Source organism: Alosa pseudoharengus, unplaced genomic scaffold (assembly GCF_046254945.1).
Source record: "Alosa pseudoharengus isolate Yale_2024_CS ecotype anadromous, Long Island Sound unplaced genomic scaffold, YU_APseudo_1.1 YU_APseudo_1.1_scf_9, whole genome shotgun sequence".
NCBI lineage: Eukaryota > Metazoa > Chordata > Actinopteri > Clupeiformes > Clupeidae > Alosa > Alosa pseudoharengus.
The window spans coordinates 15046379-15065930 of record NW_027468881.1 but is presented as its reverse complement, the minus strand read 5'-3'; the positions used below and the strand labels follow the sequence as shown (position 1 = coordinate 15065930).

At 44.9% G+C, this 19552-nt stretch overlaps 1 protein-coding gene across 1 annotated transcript in view; it reads right to left on the bottom strand.

Annotated features, from left to right (window-relative positions):
- The window catches only part of lgr6 (leucine-rich repeat containing G protein-coupled receptor 6), a 63325-nt gene that overhangs the window by 30785 nt on the left and 12988 nt on the right, over positions 1-19552 (bottom strand). The window contains exon 2 of the mRNA XM_076276642.1: positions 4015-4086. Within this exon, the coding sequence (XP_076132757.1) occupies positions 4015-4086 (72 nt within the window). The remainder of the gene's footprint in view (positions 1-4014; positions 4087-19552) is intronic.

Below are 19552 nucleotides of genomic sequence, written 5' to 3'. Positions count from 1 at the left end.
AAGGGTGCAAAAATTCCCCCACCTAATCTCCGGAGTGCGGTGAGAGGAATTAGTTCAGGCAGTCATGGCGTCACTACAGGTCATGTCACTGAAGAGACTACACACACACACACACACACACACACACACACACACACACACAAACATACACACACATACAGAGCCAGGTGCACAAACAAATACTCATGAGCAGACACCCCCTTCTCTCCAAACACACCTCCACACACACACAAAAAGGCATGCATGCACACACACAGACACACACACACACACACACACACACACACACACAAACACACACACACACACACACACACACACACACACACACACACACACACACAGATTTCTACAAGCCCACACCTTATTCATCTGCTTTCATCAGTGAGCATTAAGTGACCACCACACACAACAAAGACAATGGGGAGCTGCAGGTTAGCCTCAAGGGCCTTTTGGCCATTGCCCAAATAAACAAACCTCCTAGGTTAACCTCAGGCATCCGGTCTGAGTGAGCACACTTCCCAAATGGTGGCGAATGGTCTTCACTGGGTGCTAGCGCTAGCGGTTCTAGAGTTACACAGTGCTCCACCATTTAACTCCATTAGCTGTTTTGGTATGGTTGAGGAGTGGAGTGATTTGGTGTGGTTTTGCCTCAGTGTAGAAGGCTTGCTTATTGTATCTGCAACTGAGAGAGATTTTGAGTCAGTCAGGACAGATAAGAAACCTGCATTGTGTTCATCAACATTGTTCTATATGCAACTCCAAAATAAATCATATAATTTTGTTGATTCATAAATAGTTTTAAGGCAAGTTATATATTCATTTTTGTAAGATCCTGTCAACTGAACTGTCTAACCTTCTGTGTGCATTATTTCTGGGTAAATTTTACTGTCATCCATCCTAGGGGAGATCATTTAGAAGGCATACTATGTCTGCAGAAAAAAGTATTTTTACAAATTGCATTCTTATTTAATGTCTTGCATCCTTACAAAGATATGCTTGGCAGACACATGACCTTGAAGACCAGATTGCATGAAAGGCTTCAGTGATTGTCGGATGCAGATGCAATTATTTTCATATGTTGGGAAGAGGCACTAGTCAACTATGAGTCAAGCTGAGTAAGATGTTATTAATGCCATTTTAATGTCTTATACACATTTGCTTGGAAATGAATCAAAGGATAATATGTATGTTCCTGTGTATGTAAAGATCTGTTCCTGAGTATGTAAAGATGTTGCTTTGTTGATCTCTGTTTGTGATAGTACCATTTCAGAGAGTACCATGATCAGCATAAAATGTATTTAATTACTTTAGATGACTGCAAATTCATGTTGAATCAGTGTGTAATGATACTATCTGGGTTGGGCCTTTAACCCTGTGGGAGCACATCTGTAATTAATGTTGTAGTGTTTGTATCTATGCGTGACAATGTCACTTTATAGACTTCGCAGACTTGAAGGGTATGAAATGAAGTCACATCAGTAGAAAATCAACAGAGCAATATAGCGCAATTATTTAGGTAATGTATTGTTGTTGTCTTTCTAGATAAAGGATATGAAATGCTCTGATAATTCCAGGTATTTATTTTTGAGAGGGGCTGAAATAAATAACACATGTCTAAATACCCTGTCATAAAAAAATGATCAGATGCACAAGCTGAAATTGAGGAGGTCAATGGACATGAAGAGCACACAACTAAAAAATCCTCCCAATGCGCCCTTGTGATTATAAGCAATTTTGACAAACAACAATTTTCTCTGTAGTGAAGTTAGTTGTTTTTCCTGGATTTTGCCCCTTAGGGAAAAATCATCCAAGGGCATTGTTCTATCAAAGAGAGACAGAGAAAGAGTGTGTTTTGAGGAGAGTGTGTGTGTGGGGTATTCTGCAGTCATTTCGGCCTCAGACAGAGGGAGCAGCCTTTTGCTTTGACAGAGAAACCATAAATATTGATATCTGTAGAATATTACATTTCCTCCCCTATCCCCCCCAGCTCCACTTGGTTGCTGGCATGTGTGGCGTGTCCATGACAGTCCTCTGACAGTGCCAAGCATTTTCAATCACAGGCATTTGTCTCCGTCGTAGATTTCTTTTCCTTTGTTTCGTTCATTCTCTCTTTTCTTTTCTGGTCTTTTTTTTCTATTTTTTTTCACATCTTGAGGCCCATCTGCAACATCGCCAACTCTGCTGTCAGTGCTCATAAGCGAGTGTCCAGGTGCTTTCCATTTCTCTGCTAATACTCTCCCATCCCGTGGACGCCGCGTCTGAGCTAAGCCAGGTTTCACCTGAACAAATTGCCGTTCAGGGGGGCTCCGGCGCAAGGGGTGGGTGGGGGTTAGGCATGACCAGTAGATGTATGATGCCTCATCACCCCCAACCCAGATACGCAGACACACACACACAATTCAATACGCATTGAGAGGGTTCTGGATCTCCTCATGAGGGTCTACTTATCACTCATTCAAGAGCCCACTCCTCTCTCCCTCTGTTTCTCATCCCCCCTTACCACCCACCCCAACAGCACAGTGTCCCTTATAAGAACGTCATTCCCGGAACCCCCACCCACCCCCACATCATCCCCACCCTAAACTTCACTCTGTGTGGCCCAATCTTGAGGCTCTCGCCTTTGCTGTTTAATGTCTCATCGGAGTGCTGATGAGCAAACACACGTTTTCCACAGGAAACCGTCTGATTGGTTTAGACTAGAAGCAGCTCTGTCATCAGATGGGATCCTCCTCGTTGAGTGTTTTTTTTTCCCCTCCCCGTTCTGACAGACAGAGCTGCTGAGGGGGATTCGCCTCTTCCTCGTTCTGTGGAGTGGACATTGCCATAGGAATTACGTTTTTGCATTAATTTGGCACGAGAAAACTGTTCCACCAGCTCCCGTCAACTTGCCAAATTCACTCCAAGACTTTTTACTTTTTCTTTTCCGAAAGAAGTGAGCGTGCTTAAACTTGATACGCACTCTATTTGTTTGATTGTTTGGGGCTTGCCAAGAGCTTGATAATTCATCACTGTCAGGACGAAAACATAGTATTTGATGAGGTTAATTTCCTCCTCTGTTCCTTCCACTATTTCTTGTAAGCCCGAAAGAAAAAATGCTGCTTGCTGCACGTTGGCCCAGTTCGAGAATTCTGAGAAACTACTCCTGTTTACTGGATCACGCTGGATAGGAGCTCTCGCTCTGCCACCATCACCACCATCACCACCACCACCACCACCACCACCACCACCACCACATTGGGTCTGTGAAAAAGTCGCCTCTGAAAAGCCTGTCGCCTCAGCAGTCTTGAGACCATCCAGACACCAGTCTGTGCAAACACCCAGGCTGATGGGCTGGCAGCCACTTGCTTTTCCACCATGTGTTATGGCATTGGGCTCTGCTTCACAGGGACGCAACGCAACCAGGGCACCAGGCCCTGCCGTTTGGGGGAGCGATGAGGGCTGCCACAAGCCCCCTCTCCAGGCCATAGGCCCAGGGTCTGTGTAGCCACAGGCACCCACAGCCCCCAGACCTCAGTGGGACTAAACACCAGCCACTTGCAGTACCGAGAGGGAGGGAGAACCAACGGATCTTCTTTCAACTCTACCTTCTGGAAAGAAGGTTTGTAGAAATGTAATTTGGGGTTTGGACATAGTGATAGTATAGGATAGATGTACTGCCCTTTCTTTCTGCGCACACACACACCCACACACACCCACACACACACACACACACACACACACACACACACACACACACACACACACACACACACACACACACACACACAAACTATTCAAACTTTCACTATTTTGAAATAAGCTTTCTGCACTATGTCCTAAGCTAAAATCAAAGCTACATTCTTGCCAGTTATATTGAGGGCCTGTTTGCTTATCACATTTAATATGCTATCATTACTGACTGATCATATAGATTTCCAGTTTATTGCAGTTGAATCAGAAACCCCAGGAAACTGATTTGAAACCCAGGCCACATAGGCCTGCATGCAGTGAGATATATGAGCATCTACTTACAGCTCTGACAGAAAGTGGAGGTTGTGGAATGCGTTGGGTTGGATTTCACTGATGTTATTCATGCTGAGATCTCTGTGGAAAGAGGTAAGAGAACGGAATCTTGCGTCAGACAGAGATCAGTAACTAATCCACAGTATCTGCATACTCACACATTGATGCATCGAATATACTGCATAAATTTAAACATGCATTCATGCCATTGTTTACACAATTATTCCCTGCCATCTGTTCTGTGGGCATAACTTTCGCACAAGAATCATTATTCAATAGATATTTAATAAGCTTGAAAAATATCAGAAGAATGTTGTGTACATAAATTTCCACTGCTTCAACAATCAAGTGGAAAGCCAGAGCAAGAGATTAGGAGGGTGGGGAAGTGGAAAATATTGATTATATTTACAGAGCAATTATATGCAATTCGTGCACAGATCCTCACATTTCAAACAGAAATCATGGTTGTGTGAGCGGCGCCGTCTGTTTTCTTTCCCTTCTTTTTTTAGACCACTCAATAATAAAGGCGGCGTAATTATGAAATCCCGAAACCTGGCGTCGTCTTTTAATTACTAACCCTTTATCATTTTCCTCCCCGATTAATGCAAAACCAGAGCCAGTTGGAGCGGAAATGGCTGCCGCCGCCACAGCCGCCGTCTCCGCCGCTGCAGCACTGATGAAGGCTGAGCGGCCTGACATATCGCATTGCAGCCTGTTATCTGCTGTGCCAATAGCGTTCCAGCATTTTGATTAAGGGCCCGCCCCGGCCCATTCCCGTGGCAGCACCTGCAGTGTGACCTGCTCAATCTCTGGGCCGGCTGCTGCTGATGAGACGCCCTGGCCGTGGCCACTTCCGCGACGTCCGGCCAAGGACCCCTTCAGATGAAACATATGGTTTCTGATATCAAAGACACTCCACACCTGTGCGTTTTACCATTCTTCAGAGAGGGAGGGAGAAGAGCGAGGGGAGGGGAAAAAGAGAAAACTTTCCGCACTGAATCATTGTTCGGCAGCTGTAATTTCCTTTTGGTGTTCCTGTTCTTTCTTTTTCTTTTTTTTTTTTGATTGGCCCCTAGTCCAGATGTTTTCCTACCTCTCTAATCTACCCCCCTCAGCTCAATCACCACTAAAATGAATTTAAATTTTTCTTTCTTGGGGGCCCCAAAGTGGGTCAAGACTAATTTTCATTCACACTTTCATTCCCTTGCCTCAATGTATCTTGACTGAGAGAGAGAGAGAGAGAGAGAGAGAGAGAGAGAGAGTGAGAAAAAAAGTGGTCATCTCTGGTGCCGGTGTGGGTCGTCAAACCTCAGTAAGAGTGCTTTTATCTTCTGGTATTCTGCTCCGATGTGAAAGGTCCCTCTGCTGACGTCCTTCAGACCAGCCTGCTGACAGTTCGCTCAATGTCAACAGCTATTTGTCGGAAAGTCATGAGCCCAGATTTACCACAAGAAATTCATAATGAAAATCTCATGTTAGAGAAAACAGGGCATGTCTCAAACCATACATATTCACGCCAGCACCAAATATCAACCTTACATATTTTGAGAGGCGTATTTGAAGTGAAATTCCGAGGGAAATCAAGAACGTGACAGATCTGTCATTGTTGGCCAAATGCAGTCCTAACAAGCTAACCACCTGCCAATGGAATGTCACAGATCTCAACAGACTATATGTTAACTCTCGACTACATGGTGTTCTGGAGTGAAACTTGTGACTTGCGAAAAAAGACCCCCGCAATCCATCTCGCCGTCTGGCTGTTTCTCATCTTTCACATAGCATTTATAACAAAATCTGAATGCATAACAGTATGGTCACATACGGATCAACAAGACAGTCAGCCAGAGGCCAAGGACTTTACACCAGCTGCACAGCAAAGGCTATTGGAAGGCAAACTGCTTCTCAACTACACGAGAGAGCAAAACCTACGTTTACCCTCAGATACATGTTAAACTCATTTCCGGACATTGCTGACCGAATCAAAAAGCCGGGGCACTTTATTCCAAGACCCCGTCTCCTCGTTCTAATAACCATGAACCAGAGGGAAAAGGGCAGCGCCGCACGACGCAAGACCACCGGGCTCGCAAAGGTAAACTGAAAAGTCTGAAAATATTCCCTCGGTCAGATTTGATACCTGCCTATTTATTTGTTTTGTCAGGCTGTCAAGGCAAGGTGAAATGCTAATGTGGTCGGGCCAAGGGCCCGGGGAGCGCCGCGTCAGGCTGAGGAGAAACAGGGCCCCGACCAGGACTGACCTCGCCGTGATCTGCATTTCACGACACGGTGGCGAAGCACAGGCAACACACAGAGCCAGAGACTGCAGAGCAAAAAAAAAAAAAGAAACTCACCTCTCGCAAAACAAATAGTACACGGGCCTATTGGGGGGGGGGGGGGGGGACACACACACAGAGCACACAGGCACACATTTACATAAAACATGCTGTGCTCTTCTGCTGTCCAGAAATAATTGGTGTAAATAATTTGAAATGCTGTCATGGAGGTTAGATTTATCGATTAACACTGTTCTGCACGGAATTGAGTGCATGACATGTGGGTACAGCCAGCCTTGCTTCTGCAAGTCTTAAAATAAGCAGCAGGCTATTATTAATGTAATTTCTGTGTAAACACAGCTTTCGGCAGGCAACTTCAGTGTCATTAGTCATGATTTATGGGTACAGTAATGGTGACCAGGGGCCAGGCTACTAGGGTCATGCCCTATAAAAGAGAAGCAATCCATCAAAGCAATATAATGCAAGAATTGTTTTTACCCCATGTTGTCACTTTTCAACGTACCGTATCATTTTTTCGACGTGCAGGGTGCCATGAACGGCCTTGCACGTTGGGAAATTACTGTACACTAAAGGAGTATCCAGTGTGTTGAAAAGTGCCAAATGGGGCCACTTTTGTGCCCTGCAATACCAGGCATACCAGTGCAATACCAGACACGACTCCCTATTATACGTCAGTGTACCATCAAAATGATTATGAAACTGTTTAAGTTATGTCGCTTTAATTGATGCGTACATAAGCTTAGAACAGACATGAATGCACATCCTATGGACAGGACACTATAGCCATGTATGGCATGTTCTGATGGAGCTATTATGTTGACAAACTCAAATTGTCTTGCAACAATGACACACTTCCAGAAAAGTGGAAGTATTGTGGTCCGGGTCTTTGGCAACATCATCCAGCAACTGAAAGTAATAAATGTGATTGGTTTGAAACCCCTTTTTTTATATCAAAGGATTCAACACATTTCTCCTTATGTTGAGGTCTGTGAGGGGAGTGATGGAGGGAGGGAGAGTGAGCTAGAGAGAGAGAGAGAGAGAAAGAGAGAGAGAGCATTCAAATGCCACATGTTGCCTTTTACTGGAATAATTACAATTAATGAAAGCCACGTTTGAATTACTCTGGCTGTTATCGTGACACATAATATTTCTGTGAAAGCACAGTGCTTAAAGAAAGGCTTTATGTCCCCTATTTATACACCCTCCATAAACCAGGGGCTTTGAGTTCCATAGTTAGCTAAGATGGAGACCTTTTGTTGTACATCGTATTGTTCCAGCAACAATAATGGGATTTTCTTGTAAAGCACAATGGCTTTTCACTTGATATGGAGGGACAAGTGCTGTCGTAGCCATTGTGCATACATCATGTTTTTTGCCACGATTACAGCTGGCAAATGCTCTGAGCGTCATCTTAGCTAGCACCAGATGTCAGATGATCTACAGTAAATAAGTCAAAGTGAACACCATGGAAAAGCTCTTGCCAGTTTGCAATGATAACACCACCATTGTTTACCTCTACAGGCAAGTCCTCATGAAGAAGAAGAGGAAAGTTAATGGGATGAGACCGTGTTGTGTAAATCAAGATCAGCCATCTCGATTGCTATTGTCTTCATGTTGTCTTGCGATGGCCTGGTGCTTGATTAGGTTGAAACGATGAGCCCCAGCAAGGCCAGGCTGTGCGGAGCAGAGCGGAGCTGGGCAGAGGGGGCCTGCTCATGGATGTCAGCACATGCAGTGAATACAGGGCCCCAATCTGCAGCAGCTGTTTGTTCTCCCACTTCTCCCAATGTCAGGACTCAACAGCCAGCTATTCTTTTTCAGCTGCATGAGTGAGCAAGGAGGCAAAAGCCTATTTTTAGGGGGAAGACTGAGTAAGAGAGAGAGATAGAGAGAGAGAAGAGAGAGATATGAACTGGTGGGATATGGTGAGACTTATGTCACCTGAGAGTGTCCCTTTGCTGTTTTATTTATTTTTTGGTTTTGAGTCACATCAGCAACATCTGGAAAAGGCCAAACAAACTCCCCTTCTGTTCCAAACAACTATGTGGAAAGAAACGGCTATCATCCAGCCCATTGTAGCAAAACTGCCAAACTTATCAATAATGGAGCAGAGCAATTGCATGCAACTTGTGAATATTTTGGTTAATTTAGACCAAATATCCACTGATGTACTCTGCAAAATTGAGAACTTTTTTTGATGTACTCTAAGCATTCAGCTTCACTGCAGACTTTCCCCTCTATGAAAGTTGGCAAATCATTTTACAATTTGTGCACAAACAACTAGAGAGCATCCGGTATCGCAGCACTGGACCAAACACTTAGCTGCTTAGGCCATGCCCTTCTCGTTGCTAATCAAAAAAAAAATTGAGAGAAGCATTGAGAGGCATCGGAGACATGTAAAGGCTCTGGCTTGAGGAATTCAGGGCGCAGACATGACAAGACTACTCGAGCGATCATGTTGGGGCAAGGAGCCGCACGGAGGCTGTAGAAGAACCCATCTTTGAAGTGGGTCTGGAGGGCCTCGCTCTTCCGATGAGCCCTGGCAGCGGTATGCTTTAATCTGCCGCTGACTCTTCTGCATCAAAAGCTCCAGGAGGTTTTTTCGGGGGACCCGGGGCCTGAGTCCTGCCTTCATTCATTCATTCCCTCCTCACACACACACAAGCATGCACAAGCACACACACACACACACACACACACACACACACACACACACACACACGCACACTCACACCCATACATATGCACACTCAAAAGACACACACACAGACACAACCTCTTACAAAAGACACAAAACACTGCATTGCTATTAGGATGCCTTGCATTTTGGGAGTGGGGCGAGGAACGACGTGCACAAGTTACAGGCCAAGTTCTATGATTTTTTTTTCTTTTGCTCCCATTATGCATGAGCCTAACCAGGGTCAAAAGAAAATAGCAAACTTCAGAAGCACTTCTAAGTTCCATTACTGGTGGACTGAGAGTGGGCTAAGAATAGAGAGCTTTGTGTTTTCAGATGCAGTTGCTTAGCACCTCAAACACTTTCTGGGCTTTATCCTTCTCAGCATGGCTGTATGGGGCTGATGGCTATGTTGCGGGCTGATATATGGTTGTTATTCATAATGTGGCCTGCCATTTGTAGCCAAAGGTAGAGTTAGGTCGAGCACCTGGGTAGACTGCAGTTAAGTGAAAAAGTTTAAGAAGTGGTGTGCCCACGGTGATGTTCACGTTTAGGTTTAAACTGACAGTTAAGGAAAGCTCACCTCCTCCTTCGTCTCACTGTTCTCTGTTTCTCTCTCTCTCTTCACTGACACACACACACACACACACACACACACACATACTGTACACCCACACACTCACACACACACACACACACACACACACACACACACACACACACACACACACACACACACACACACACACACACACACACAAACTGTATATGGGAGGTCAGGGGATATGAAGAGGGTGTTCTTCAAAGTGTTGTAATCACTTTAGAAGAGACCACCCAGGAGGGATGACTATGAGGTTGGAGGAACAAAGCAGAAACACACACAACCAATTCAATGTATTACTGAAGTAAACAGACAGAGAATGGGCTTAAATTGATCAAAATTGCATTTGTAAAATTGTATTTATTTGTTTCATGATTTACTTATGTAAAAGGTGAATATGTTTCACAGAAGTGCCATGCGCCAAGAATTCAACTGACACTACACTCTCTGTGTCTGGACTCTGGAACCAGCAAATGTGAAATCGAAAAGTCGAAATACCACACAACATAGTATATGGTCCCATTCCCAGAGAACCTCCTCCCACTGCTGAGCTCAGTGTGAACGGTCCAAGAGCCAGTGACGAGCAATCGCCCCCCTCCCCCCCCCCTCCCACCACCACCCCCACATCACTTTCCAGACCTTTAAAGCTGACATGTTTGGGTAAACATTACACGGGCATATGAATCCCGCGCCGCCGCCAGAAAGCCACAAGACAAACAGATTGTCCTCAGGTGCTGCCTCCTCCTTCAAAGGGCAGGATCCATTTCAAGGATCGGCCCCACAAGTCCTTCAATCAAATTGAGAGATTCACCCGAAAAAGCAAAACAACCCTAAGGCCTTCTCTCTGTCTTTCCCTCTCTCTCACTTCTCCTCTGCCTTTCTCACCCTCAAGAACTATACTAGTATTTTTCCTCGACTTCGGAAGGTCTTCATCAAAACAAGAAACTGGGAAATATTTGCTAGAAGTCACTCACGTCACGTCATGGTATATGACATGTTTACAAATATGTATTTAGCCAAGCTGCAGTCCTATGAAAGCACTATAATTAAAAGTGATAGACACAAGGAACCAAAAAGCAGACAGATAATAAAACAAATGAAAGCTTGACTTGCACAATTCATAACCTCCTAAAACTAATCCATCATATCAAAAGGCTGATACCGTCATGGTCTATGAGCTTATTCACCAGCCATGTAATCCCTGATAAATCACTTGTTTTCTTAAATGTTTATGTTGTGTATGTAATACCATTGCATCTAGGTGTGACATAGTTTATTGAAACACAAACTAAAAGAAGCAAATTCCTGCTTGGCTGAGCTTTGTAAAGTGGAACAAAATGTATGTTTGCTTTTCCCCCCCTCTATCTGAAAAGCCTATCTGTCTTAGCATTCTGATCACTCAGCCACAGAATGACACAGGAAGGAGGGAACAATACACACTTCCTCTCCTCCGTTTCTAAAAGATGTGTTTTTCTTTTACATACAGTCAAAGTTCCTGGGCTTGATATTCCTTCTTTTGTGGCCCGGGGCAGCCTCCCTTTCACTCGAGCACAATGAGCTGCTCCTAAAGTCTTTCACCTGAGGAGCAAAAAACCCTCCAACAGGAACAAAAAGAAGACAAAAAGAAGGGGTGGGGAGAGAGGGAGAGACGAGTTCCTGAGAGACAAGTAAAGTCTGCATTTAGACTTGTTCCTTTTCTTCTTCGCCCTCTTCCTCTATATCCTCCTAATGTTTTTTTTTTTCATTCTAATAGTTTACAAAAGGAGGACCAAGTCAAATGTATTGCTCTGTGGATTGGGTGTTTAGTCTGAAGCTCTCGTCATGGGAAATGTTCCTTTCGACGTGGGTTTTCCTCAGGGCATTGAGAGGATGTCTCCTGATTCATTGCATACACACAGTCAAATACACACACACACACACACACACACACACACACACACACACACACACACACACACACACACACACACACACTACACACACATCAATAGTGGAATTACTGGCAGGCAATGCTGAACAGTGCACAACTTCAGGATGACTGTATTGTTACATTTATCTAAACTTCCTATGTGTTCATGTGTTTTTTTCCATTTAGCTTCATCTTTCATAGTGGCATTACATCATTATCTCTACATTGTTATCATGAGCTGCCACATTATGTTGCTTCAGAATGGTTCCTTAATCAGCTTAAATTAACACATACAGTTTATTTCCTAAACCCAATTTTTGAAATATTATTTGGTCATGAGCGTGACAACAGCATGAACAGAGAGTGTGAACTGAGGGAGATAAAGGGCCCATTGAAGCACTGCTGACAAAACGGCTTCCTCCCTCTTCCCGTTCTCCTCTTCCCAATGCACATGTTCACACACACCCACCCACATACACACACATACACACACATGCACATGCACATACACATACACACACATACACACACATACACACACACACACCCCACACACACATACACACACACGCACACACACACACACACAAACACACATGCACACACACATGTGCACACCCGCACACACGCACACACACACACACACACACACACACACACACACACACACACACACATGTGGCTATAGTCTGTGCCCTGGTCTGCTCTGTTCCTTCATCTCCCACGCTATAGCGCAGCATCAGAACAACCATTGTCTATCCACAACCCTTCCATTTGCATGGGGACAAAGGTGCTATGCTTGATATGAAAGTCATGGGTGAAAGGTCATCCCTGGCCAACAATGCCCACAGGAAGTGAACTTGTGCCATTATACCAGCATACCCCACATAGGTGGCTCACTCATAGCACTGTGTAATGTGCAGCTAAAACTATTCATTCTATATGGAGCTCCCTGCATAGTCAACAAATAAGGGTCCTCCAGCATGCGGATGCTTAGGAACTGGTTTGCCACACTAAGAAAAAGTTTGACACCAGGGAGAACTTTGACCCAGGTCACTTCAGTACATAATCACTTTTTTTTAAAACTTTTTTGAATAGACATAGCTTTCCAAATACACATACTCCATCAAAAGATTAAGGGGAAAAATATGTCTGAGGTAAAGCCACTGTTCAGGACCAAGATTAGTGAGAAGTGTATTACATAATAGTTTTTTTCAGTCGCTAACAAGTGTTTGTCTAACCAGTCACATTTTCAAAACTCTAAACACACAGATGCACAGCATCGGTCTTTTGTGGCCATACCATTCACAAATGTCATGTCGTTTTCACATAATATGCAGTCAGTGAAAACATTTCCACAATGCTTACATTTTCTTAACAAACAAGCTATACCTCCCAACAAAATTATGGATTGTTTTTGCAGTATTTACGAATGTTAACACACAACATCCCACAATAGCAAAAACAATATTCCAAACCTTAGATACAGTATAAAAACCTCTGCTTCTGCTGCCAAGCGGTTTTAGATATCAGATGTGATGTTGATGAAAACATGTGGCCTAACCCTGAAGATCGCAGAGATTAGATACAGTAATTTTGTGCTCCCCCCCCCCCCCCTTTTTATCTGGGCTTTTTGCTGTTGTTTTTTTGTTCAGAATGCTCTTGTGTGTTTCATGGATATTTTGTTCACTGTAAGCAATACTGTACAACTTTTTTTGTTCTATCATACTGTAAACAGTATTTCTGTACCTCTTGTAGTAAACAGTAAAGGGAAAAAAACTGATTTGCTTTTCACTGGAATGCTTTTGAATGTGAATATTACATGTGGACTTACAGTTCCCAACCAAGAAATTGTTTGCATGTTTTGCATGCAAATACCCTTAAAACTGAAACATAAAAGTCTATGCAGTTTTTGTAAAGTCAACAATAGCCAGTATTTGGAAACCTGTACTTTGATTGACTGCATGTACCTTTTGAAGTGAAAACAAGTGTTATTCTTTGACAGAATAATTAAATTTTGAGTCAGATTTTCAGTGTTTTGGTAAAGTAAGTGTGTGCAGAGAAAGATGTGTTAGTATATATTTAACAAAATGTGTTTTTGAGAAGAAAATTATCCATTTGGCCAATTGTGTTTTGTAGGTGTGAGTCTGTGTTAGGAGTTTAGAAAAAGTATCTGAAGTATGGGTAAGCGCTTGTTAGCGATTGAAAAAAACTGTAAATTAAATATAACTATATATCCCTCTGTGAACTTTCATCTAAGAAACTACTTATGGATCTATTCAAATCATTGAGTCACATAAAGGTTGCAGCCTTTCCAAAACAAGCATTATATTTCTCATTCACTGACATGCAGTGTTTTTTCTTTAACTTCTAAGACGTAAAGTATGTTTCCTGCTTAGTCATTATGGTGTGACTTCAAGTAGCTGTGGCAGCAGGAATGCAAAACCATTTCATAAGCGAGCACTTCATAACCAAACACCTCAAGCTCAAGGATGAGCCACTTTGGCAGATAACATGTGCCTGGTTTTATGGCCTGTGGCTTGCGAGTGCTTCCAAGCGTCAGCCTCAGTGTCCCTGTTCTTTCTCCCCGGCTTGTTTAAACAGCGCGCACACAAGAAGACAGAAGTTGTCTGTTTCGATTAATGAAGCCATTCAGAGTCCTCAGCCCCAGAGCCCCCCCACCCCAGACCGCCCCACCCCACCCCACCCCACCACCCCGACCCCACTCCACCCCAACTTGCCGTCAGCCTCCCATTACACCAACCCCCCACTCCCACCCAGTCCCCCTAAAGACCACATTCCTCCATGTCCTGTCCCCTTTGTTAACGCTAAGTGTCGCTGTGATCTCCCCCCCCCTCCTCCCCTCGCTCCTCTTCCCTGTTCACTTGCGTCCCATCCAAACTCCTCTCTTTTTTTTCTCCTCTGGCACGTAATCCCCTCCTTCCATGGGGCGGCATTAGCGCAGGGCCCTTATCGTCTTTGATGCTACTGCGGGGATTTGGGAAGGCATTAAGTGTCATTAACGCAGGCCCATTTATCACCTGCCTGCCAGGGACGTCTGGCTGCTGCCAGGCAGCACATTAAACAGGCTTTATTTGCCATGCTTGGCCACAGATCTGAGCCACTGGGGAGTGGGGAGTGTGGAAAAAACAAAGGCTCTCGGTTTCTACATGGCCGTTTGCCGTGTTGGGAAACAGTGAGAAGACTAGATCCTGGAGGAAGACGTAAGCGCACGGTGTACTGTCTTTCTGGCCTTTCTGGCTTCCTGAGGACAGCCTTATTTGTGGAAGGAAATAACATCAAGTCCTGCAACTTGAGCGAAGACAAGACCAAGCAACAGGCCGTCATGGAGCCTTGTAACAAGCCATCCGAATGTGATTAAGGTCGAAAGACAGGTTCACTCTCCTGAAAATTGTCCTAATCCAATCCAATGGCTGGGTAGTTTTGGGATTCCCCAAAATTTTTCTCCCAACATTTACATTCCAGCAAATTCCTGAAGTTGTATGAGTGACAGCAAAAAAAAGGTGGCACCTCAATGGCCCTCCATTTCCATTGGGAGAGCCATGCTTCCCAGTGGAGTTCCTGCCCTCATCATCTTTTCAACGGTTCCGGCCCTCATCGTCCTGTTAATCCTACTGTACTAATGAGACTCACTTTGCCAAACATGATTGGTTTGAGGACAGTCTGTTTTGGGCCTGCTCCCCTGGTACAAAGACCCCATTGTGGAGTTAGAGAGAAGGGGTGACTGACATGGCAGGGACCAGAGGTTCCCATGGATGAGGAGGAATCTGTGCAATGTGAACTCGTACATAGAACAACACCACCAACCCTCCTCCGACCCCCTCCCCCCCCATGGCCTTTCCATTCCCACTATCCGCCACACCCCCAAGAAGTGTCCCCAATAGGGAGTCATTTTACAAAATGGCAAGAGAGAGAATGGAGAGCCAACATGGTGTAAAGCCAGTGGAGAAATCAGCCAGAATGGAGCAAGACCAAGCAATGTTGCATTAGAAGTTAAACGATTGCGCAGATGGTTCTAAAACAATATTCCTTGACATGATGAAGATGAATAGAAGATAAAGATATATTACTGAAAACTCAGGGGCAGCCACAGTGGAAACATTGTGGTCTTCTGTTGACACATTATCTTGGATGATTGCAGGCATTTCCAATGACTTTTTTTTAATAAAACACAACTCTGATACATTTCTACACAGCCAAACATCAAATTCACTCAACAGTTGAAATAAAAAACCCTTTGTTGTGGTAGTAGGTCAGAAAACACAAGCCAGGAGCCTGAAGTATCTGGTGGCTTTCAGCTATACGTACATGCCGGCTGGCTGGCCTCTGTCAGCAGCTCTCAACCACCTCCCCTCTCTCATCTTCCTGTTTATCTGTGTCTCCAGGACAGGGACCGTCTCTCCAGCGGCGACACCGAAACTGAGGTCCCCTTTCTTCTGCAGGCGGGATCAGGATGTTACCACGGAGCAGAGTACACTGTCACCTTTGTTTCTTTTCTGTGTGTCTCTCTCTCTTTCTCTCTGCCTCTCTTTCTGAGGCCATTGTTGCCATAATTCCGATCCCTGCCCAGCATCTGTCCTGGCTTCTTCTCTTTTTAAGGTGGGGCAAGAGAAGCCTCACGATTGCCCCCCGCACCGCCACCCCTCCACCCTCCCTTGTCTCCCATGGCCCTCTGGGATGACTGCACCTTTGTTCCGAGCGGAAGCAGCTCTTATGTTCGCCCAGCCCACTGCATCCTACTTTTGCTGCCAAGGTCTTCCCACAACAAAGAGCCCGCAGTACTTTCAATGACAGTGTCCTCCGAGGAAATGCAAGGATGATGAGGCAATACAAACTAAAAGAGACAGAGACAAAAAAACGAGCAAACACGCCTTCCAGATAAGCAGCTGAGGATCAATTACATATATTAAGCCATCTTCTATGATTTATTGTACATGTTAAAGGTTAATAGGATAGGGATTGTGATTTGTGAGTTACAATAGTATTAAATGAACATTATGGGATGTTTTTAATTTGCTTTGACTGACTGCAGCAGGCTACACCTGTTGATTGACCTGGCTGACCCAGGAGTATCAGCCCCCAGCCTGTCAGTAGGAGAAGAAGAAGTGGAACATAATGGCCTTGTGAGTCAACGCCAGGACTGTGCAATGAAGAAGAAAGCAGGAGAGACAGAAATAAATAAAGAAAGTAGGAAGGAGAGAAAGAAAGACAGAAAGAAAAAAGAAAGAAAGAAAGAAAGAAAGAAAGAACAAACTCCATCTTCTCGTCTTTATTATTTTCCTTAATACGGAATGCAGCTAGTGTTACAGGGTGGACTGATTACTCCTGATGGTCCCAGTCTAAGCAACAGATGGGCTCCAAGTCTTGATGTACCAGAGCTTGATGCCAGCGGCAGTCCATGCCCCAGCAGCAACAGACGCCTGTGTGGGTTCCAGAGAAATCTAATATTGCTCTGGTTACAGCGAAGTTCATTACCATTAACGGTGCTGTAAAACTACTATCAATCAGTCGTGTGCCTTTCAGGAGCTGACCCTAAACGAGCTGTACACTGTGCCACAAAGCTCTAACATTTATTTCAATCAAGTCATTTTTCATGGGAAATATTAGTTAGTAGACTCGCTTTAGTGTGCTCATACTTGGAGCTCACTCCCATTTACAGGTATTCTCCTCTTTTCATTCAATCCTTCAGAAAGAAAACAGCCTCTCTTGGCAAGAGACCAAGACGTGAGGAGCCCCGAGCCCCCTTTGGCCTGCCACTCTCCCCCCTTTACCTGCCACACCCGTTTCACCTGAGAAGGCACAGCCTCCTCCTGTTAAAACATGGCTCCCAGGTGAATTTTCCCAGTGCGTGTCTAGTAAATTATGATTACAGACAACTCTTGTGGAACAGTCAAAAAAAAAAGAAAGTGAGGCTCAGTGAGACTCGGCATTACCTAAGTGGACTGGCAGTTTACAGAAAGATGCATTCGCAATTGATCAAAGGCAGACCGAAATAATAGAGACTGAGGGGTGGGTGGTGGTGAGGGGTTAGGAGGAAGGGAGGGAGGGATACCATTAAAAATAAAAAAGAGCAAAATAGCCTTTGGTGCAGTGGGCAGAGTAGTTCTTGTTGGATCCAGCTCCACCACCAGCACCACCACCAGCACCACCACCACCCTTCTCTTTTGGTGTGACTGGGAGGAGGACTGGAGGGAGGCGGTTGGTGGTGGGTGGGTGGTGAGTGGGTGTCTAAAGCAGAGTAGGAGGATGGAGGAGAGACTGAGGGCCTGCCACAAGAGCAAGATTTCTGGAGCCAGGAGCCTGATGTTGAGGCTTGATAGGACGCCAGTCCCAGTGAGAGGCACTCCAAGGTGGCTGGGCTGCGCACTAGCAGCATGCCTGGCTATCTCGTCTCGGGAAGGCCGGGGGGCCAGGCCCCGTGCACTCCAGCAGACATGTTTACTCCAAGTGCTTGACCGGGGTCAACAGTGATAACCATCGCTCTACTGACATAATGGGCAAGGAAGGCAAACTAAATGGATATTTCGGAAGGAAATAGCAAAAGAGAGAGAGAGAGAGAGAGAGAGAGAGAGAGAGAGAGGTAGAGGTAGACAGATATGGAAAGGAATGTGATCAGGAAACATGGACGCTTCAGTGGAAGTGATTATGATCATGAAGACCACCCCCCCCCCAAACACACACACACACATGCACGCAGGCACACACGCCACACTGTTGCCTGCAATGGTTAGCATCTCAAGCAAGCGCTGAACAGCTAAAACAGCAGTTTTCACTGGTGATATATATCAGCGGTGTGGAACTCAGGCCAATAAAACTTTATTCATGCCACTCTGTACAGTAGCCCAAAACCAACCTTTGGATGAAATGGGCTTGTTTAAAAAACAGAGGGACAGAACATTACATTAAGACCAAAACAGGGCTGGGGTGCCAGTAGAAGCAGCAAACGATGTGTCACAGAGTCTAGATTATGGTTTTTTTTTTCTTCCTCCCCCGCTTCTCACCAGCGCAAAGCCCAGTCGTTCCCCTGACACTCGGGGAATGACAGAGGGAGAGAGGCTTGGAGGGGCGCGGAGCAGCACTGCTCCTGCGGTCTCCCTCAGTGGGCAGAGACTGGGTGGTCCGCACACAGCCATGCACTTATTTTCCCCGGTTTCTTAATTCGCCTTGTAGCGGTTTCTTCTACCGGCCAGACTCTGGTTAGCCGTCACCACTGTGGTGCGTCACATAATGACAGCAGTTTGTGGTTTCCAAAGCGAGAGCTAGCTAGCTCTCCCCCTCTCTCTGTGTCTCTCTCGCTGTCTCTCTCTCTCTCTCTCTCTCTCTCTCTCTCTCCCCCTCTATTTCTGTCTTTGCCTTTTCTGATGAACACAGACCCCAGAGACACTGTGAGGGTTTGTGTGGCGGAAGAGAAAAGACTTGAGTGGGGTCTTAGAGCCCGAGACAGATGTATGGATGAAGAGTGAGAGAGACAGAGAGCAAAAGAGAGAGAGAGACAGAGAGAGAGACGAGTGAGAGAGACTAGCATCACTTGTCATTGTAAAGCTTGAGGCCACAAGTGCCCTCATGAATTATTACACATCGCTAATAGGATGTATGACGGCTCGCGGCTGCTCACCACAATATTCCCGAATGAAATATAATACGCAAGAGGTTTAACATCAACCCCTCATCAAACCACTTAGAATGTCCTTAAAATGTAGGTTTTAAGCAAACTACTGCAGACATTCATTGTTTAAGTATGACAGGAAATATCCAGTTTTTTGATGTGATGCTGCTTAAGAAAAAACATACAGTGCAAATTGGTACAACACAGACTGCATTGAGAATGTTGGATACTAAGGCTAAAGATCGGTAACAGTACAATGATTCAGATAAAGCCCTTTCAGTCTTCCAAGCAATTTGAGCAAATTCATTGGCCCAAATTGAGAAAATCTCACCCATTCTCATTCTCATAAAGCTCAGACAGGAAGCCAGTTACTGGTCTGACACCTCTGCTCTATCCTCTGCTAATCACCTCAGGCCCTGCTCACAAATCATGCTGTGGTTTT